This window comes from Vombatus ursinus, unplaced genomic scaffold (assembly GCF_900497805.2).
Source record: "Vombatus ursinus unplaced genomic scaffold, bare-nosed wombat genome assembly UNPS02010639.1, whole genome shotgun sequence".
Classification (NCBI taxonomy): domain Eukaryota; kingdom Metazoa; phylum Chordata; class Mammalia; order Diprotodontia; family Vombatidae; genus Vombatus; species Vombatus ursinus.
This window is the reverse complement of record NW_020950417.1, coordinates 124,823-130,822: the sequence shown is the minus strand read 5'-3', so window position 1 is coordinate 130,822 and position 6,000 is coordinate 124,823. Positions and strand designations below refer to the sequence as shown.

Sequence of the window (6,000 nt, the reverse complement as noted above, 5' to 3'; positions counted from 1 at the left end):
TCTCAAAGCACTTTACCTACATTATTTTATTTGAGCCTCATAACAGCTCTGTGGGGTAGGTGCTATTATTATCCCTATTTTACAGATGGGAAAACTGAGTCTGAGAAATGTGAAGTGACTTGTCCGGTGTCATACAACTAGTAAGTAACTCAGGTATCCTTGCTTTTACGTCCAACATTTGATTATCCACCACACCCCCTAGCTGCAGTGTTTCTATAAAGCCCTTTAACAAGCTATATAAATTTGGGCTATCTTTATTTATCATTAAAAACCCCCTTTTATCTTGCCTTATCTAGCCTGGCATGCATCTGCCATTCTTCCCACTACATCAAACGATTGATTGAAATCATCTTTGTCCATCGGTTCTCTCATGGGACCATGCCTCTGAAGAGTATCTTTAAGGTAAATTCTCGCCAGCTGGTGCACCAGCCTCTAGGCCTCCCTGCTCTACTTCACAAACACTCTTCCTGGCTGTGGCTTTGTGGTAACGTATGGTAACGACATCTCGTGCCCAGGGCCTCTGATCCCTTGACAAGATCTCTTACCCACTACATTATTTCAGCCTCCATAATCTCTCCTTCCCTCCCCAACCCTTCACCTCACCCCCTTGGAATCCCAAGTACAGTTTCCTATTGATGTTTTAAGCATTGCAAAGTATCATATCCCTTCAGTTTTCCTTCCCCTCCCCCTCTTGGCTCTTTGGATGTGATTTCAAAATTACTGATATATTTTTAAGACTTCTTCCTGCCAAGTAGATACTTGTAGATTTTGCCTTTATTTTTGTTTTGTTTTGGTCTCCCTCCCTTCTGTTCTTTATAATTAGAGTGGAGGTGTGGTCCAATGGTCCAAAGATATGGCTAGGGCCAGCGGCACTTTGAGTTTTGGCTTTGATCTTTAGGCTTCCCCCAAGCTTTGGCCAAATCCCTCCAAACTTTTGTTTCATCCTGGCTATAATGAATAGATTAAGTGAGGTGAGGGTGGAATGAGGGCAACCATAGATGGAGAGGTAGAAAAGACCACAGAAGTCATCTGGTCCAGCCTCTTCATTTTACAGATGAGGAAACTAAGGACCAGGACAGTGAAATAATTCTCCCAATGTCACACAAATAATAAGAGTCAGAGGTAGGGAGAATATAATTTCAAAATGCTAAATGTTAAGTTCTTGGAGAAACACCTTTGTGCCACAACTGAAGCCAGGGAGTAGAGAGGGGTCTCCTTTCTGTCCAGATGTGATAAGGAGTGAACAGAACCAGTAGAGATGGGTTTCTTGGAGGCCAAACCTAGCTCTACCCGAGTGTCCCTTGTTAGCTGACTTATTGGGATGTAGTATGGTGCAGTAGGAAGTATGGCCCATGTGGCAGTCGCAGATACAGGGCTGAAGCCCAGCTTGGACAATTAGAGTGGTATGGTGGCATGAATGAATGAAATGAAGGAAAATGCATTTATTAAGCACTTTCTGTGTACCAGGTGCTGTGCTAATTGCTAAGGTTACAAACAGAAAGAGCAAGATAGTCCTTTTTCTCAGGAAACTTCCACTCAAACTGGGGAGACAACACATGAAAGTTTAGCTGTAGGGTGGATGGCAAGGCCTGCAATTCCAAAGGGTGTTGTGGAGGGGCAGATGATGGCAAGGTCAGAAGGTCTTTTGAAAAGAGTACAAATTCTGGAGTCAGAGGACCTGGGTTCGAATTCCATCTCTGACACTATTTGACCTTGGGCCTCAATCTCATCTGTAAAATGAGGGGGGTTGAACTGTATGGCTGCTGAAGTCCCTTCCACTTCTAAATCTCTGATCTTTTGAATTTTATGTTTTACTGAAGTAGAGAAAAATATTAAATGGATGTGCATTAATCACACTCGTTTTAAACAACAACAACCTTGCAGCTGGGCATGATGACCCCTGCCTATGTTCCCTGCCACTGGGAGCTAATGGATGATTGGAGGGAAGGAGTTCTGAGTTTCAATGGGCTAAGCTGATTGGCTGTCCCCATTGAGTCTGACGTCATTATGATAAACTCCCAGGAGCAGGAGTTTGCCAGGCAGCCTAAGGAGGGACAAACCAGACAGGTCACAAAAAGCAGAGCAGATGAAAGTTTCCATTCTGATCAATAATGGGATAGGGCGAATGGCCATTGAAATTCCAGCCTGGGGGAGATGGGGAGACCCAATGTTCTCCTATCCCACCCCTCTAAAAAACTACTCAAAGCCAATCCCAGTGGAACATGGGGTTGAAAGCTGAGAGGGTCCCAGTGTTGAGGAATGGTGTGTGAGTGTGTGTGTGTGTGTGTGTGTGTGTGTGTGTGTGTGTATGTGTATGTGTGTGTGCGCATGTGCACGTGAGTATGCAGACCCACGATCAGGTGTTTCGTGACAGAAAACCTGACGCTTGATCTCCAGACAATTTTGGTTGGCTCCAAAGTGACCTTGAAGCCTCCAGTGTTGTTAGTGGGGGATTTAGTGGCCCCGTATAAACTTTCAATCTTGCTTCGTAAACATTTCAATCCTTGTAAATTGTCCCTTTCCTATTGATCATCTGACACAGCTCAGAGTTGATTATCAAGTCCATTAATCTCACTTAGTGTTCCTGGAATAGAAAATGTTGCCAAAAAAAAATAAGGCCAAGCCAAATGCAGCCCTTTCCCCAGGGTGTCCCAGTCACAGCTTAGGCCTGGGGGAAGAGGTGGAATTCCATGCCCACAGGGAGGACAACCCTGCCCTTGACTTTGAGAGGTCTTCTTCCAATCTTCTTCCCCTCTAGAGGTCTTCCAGAATCCAAGGTAAGAAGTCTTCATTCTGTCCCCCAGGAGCTGGGGAAGCTTCATGTGTAGACATGGGAGCTGAGTTTGCCATTGCAGTTTAGGAATATAGTAACTGGGGGCTTTCAACAGTCCCTACTGAAAGTGGGTATAACCCACATGGATAATACCAGCCTCTTGCCTCTACCTTAAAGTAAATACAGGAATTTGGCTATGTTGTTGGTCAGTCGTTTTTCAGTCGTGTCCAACTTTTCATGAGTCCATTTGGAGTTTGTTTGCCCTTTCCTTCTCCCCCTCATTCTACAGATGAGGAACTGAGGCAGACAGGGTTAAGTGACTTGCCCAGGGTGACATGGCTAGTAAGTGTCTGAGGCCAGATTTGAACTTAGGAAGAGGAGTCGTTCTGACTCAGACCCAGCACTCTATCCATTGTACCACCTGACTGCTCTTGGCTTTGTTAGTATTGCTTTAATTCTTTACTCTTCTGGTAGGTAGCGTATACAGTGGAAAGGACATAAAATGGGAGGTGGGGTTCAAATCTATCTGTTACTTTAATAATTAATAATAATATTTTTATATAGTGCTTTAAGGTTTGCAAAGTACTTTATAAATGTTTTCTCATTTTATTTTCACAACAACCCTGAAAGATACTTGCTATTATTATCCTTATTTTATAGATAAGGAAACTGAGGAAAACAGTAATTGAGTAATTTGTCCAGGGTCACACAGCTTGTAAGTGTCTGAGGCTTGATTTGAACTTGGATTTTCCTGCCTCTAGGTTCAGCACCCTATCCACCGTGCCACTTCCAATCTAACCTATGACCTTCAGCAAGTCTGAATTTCTCTGAATCTCAGTTTCCTTAATTGTAAAATGAAGAGGTTGGACCAGATGGCAGGTCTTTCCAGGACCTGGGTTTTGCTAAGTAAGCTTTTGCCTTACCTTGTCCAGAACTCAGGCCACCACCTACTTCTGGCCATTTCTAAACCAGGCCACAACGTTGATACCCCTTCACCCATGTCTCCCCTCTCTTCATTTCCAACTTTGTGTGTTATCCTGCCCTATTAGAATGTAAGCTTCTTGAGGGCAAGGACTTGCTTGTATTTAATGTCCCCAACATTTAGCACATAGTATGTGCCTAATAAATACTATGAAATTCATTCATTCTTTCATCCCAAGGTACTTTCCATCCTGAAGTTGTATGATCATAGGTATAACTTGTCTGAATCCAGTCATTTGTTTCCAAGATGTGAGTGAACTTAATGGATCAAATTTGTCCTTCCTTTTGAGATGCCCAGCTTCAGTTTGCTACAGGAGAACCAGGCGAGATATCTCAGTCCAAGCTGATTCGCTCTACTATCCATTAGGAGTCTGGTAGTGTTAAGACTCACACTGGACCAGAGGGAAATTAATATGGCTTCATAGGTGACTTTCAGCAGGATGTACCTCAGGTTTAGGAATTAGGAGGAGGAGGAGAAAGAAGAAGAGGAGAAGGAGAAGAAGGAGTAGAAAGAGGAAGAGGAAAAGGAGGAGGAGGAAGAGGAGGAGGAGGACCAGGAGGAGGAGAGGAGGTGATGATGTTAATGATGATGACAATAACATTACAGAGTTCAAAATTCCCTCTAATATTAAGAATCACTATTCTCCTGGGTGGTCTACAAAAAGAGAGGTGATATCCACTCCAATGGAGAGACTAAAGAGAGAGAGACTTTTCTTTTGGACAGTTTTGTGCAGGGTGCTCAGAATGTAAATGTCTCCACTCATTGACCACTTTGGTCAGTTTTCACAGCTCCTTCCAGCCTCATCTGAGGTAGTCATGGAGTAGATTAAGTATGCATAGGGGACCAAGAGAAGTGAAACTACAGAAATGGACTGGAAATGGATCTAGGTGTCCTTGGCGTAGGCCTCTTTAGGTTCTACTGTGCATTGCTCTGAAGCACAGTATTGCTATGGGGCTGGGGAGGGTGAGAGAGGCTGGTGGAAATCCAGTCTAATTTGAATGTATCAGCAGGACATTCCAGAGTTGCGGTTATGCAGCGTTCATACCAAAAAGGACCAGCATGTGTGGCTTCAAATCTGAATCAGTCAAGAATGGAAAACCCCAAATGTAGACTCTCGCCAACATTCCCCTGATCTATCGGGCTAGCCTCCTTGTCATAGAAGGAACCTTGGTTAGCCTGGCCTCATCTGTTCTTGATGAAGCCACACTGGCTTTCTGTGATCTCCGCTTCCTTGTCTAAATGTTCTCTCGCTGTGACTCTGATGACTGGAGTCTCCTGGGATGTGAAAGCTCTCACCCATTTGCATCAGTGCTCTCAGAATCTCTTTGCAGTCACTTGATGATAAGTTGTTTGTCTTTCACATTGTTTCTCCAGGGTCGGTCTTGCTGGACTGGCACCTAACTCTGCCACGCTCTCAGGGCTTCCCTAATGTTCTGGGGAGGAGGTAGACAGCAGCCCAGAGTCTCTGGTATCCAGCAGGGTTCATGCATTTGAACACAAACCTTTTGCAGAGGCAAAGCAGTATGTATAAGGATGGGCCTTTGGTAACTGTCTTTTGGTTGCTATAGCAACAAAAGAAGGCACACAACCTCTGCCTACTAGTTCCCTCTTAATTCTTCCTTCACTTAGAGGTGAAGCATCCGGGGACAAGGCTGAGATGTCAAGGGTAGGGCACAAGGACAGGAGATGCACTCTTTGGGGGGGGTAGTTATAGTCAATGCTTAATAAATATTTGTGGGTTGGCCAACTGACTCTGCTTTGCATTTCCTAACCCCTCCATTCAGTGCAACCTTGTAATCTGGGTTTCAGACTTCAAGCATCTGGCATTAGACTGCCCTAATTGGTGGAGAGCATGATAACTGAGTGAAGGGCAGAGTTGATTCAAGAGTTTTGGAGAGGAGAGACATTCTTCTTCATTCTGTGTGTGTGTGTGCGTGTGTGTGTGTGTGTGTGTGTGTGCATATGTGTGTGTGAGAGAGAGACAGAGACAGAGAGAGAGAGAAAGATGGAGAAATAGAGAGATGGAGAGACAGAGACAGACACAGAGAGACAGAGGAGAGAGATATGAAGATATAGGGAGAGAGATGGAGAGACAAGGAGACACAGAGACAGAGATAGAAACAGAGATACAAGAGAGAGACAGAAGAAAGATAGAGAGACAGAAAGAGAGACAGAGAGAGATATACACAGAGATACAGAGAGACAGAGGAGAGACAGAGTTGGAGAGAGGGAAACAGTGAGAGAT

At 44.3% G+C, this 6,000-nt stretch overlaps 1 protein-coding gene across 1 annotated transcript in view; it reads left to right on the top strand.

Annotated features, from left to right (window-relative positions):
- Positions 1-6,000, top strand: part of LOC114037855 (very-long-chain enoyl-CoA reductase-like) — a 74,255-nt gene that overhangs the window by 46,694 nt on the left and 21,561 nt on the right. Inside the window, exon 5 of the mRNA XM_027854853.1 lies at positions 297-402. Coding sequence (XP_027710654.1) covers positions 297-402 — 106 coding nt within the window. The remainder of the gene's footprint in view (positions 1-296; positions 403-6,000) is intronic.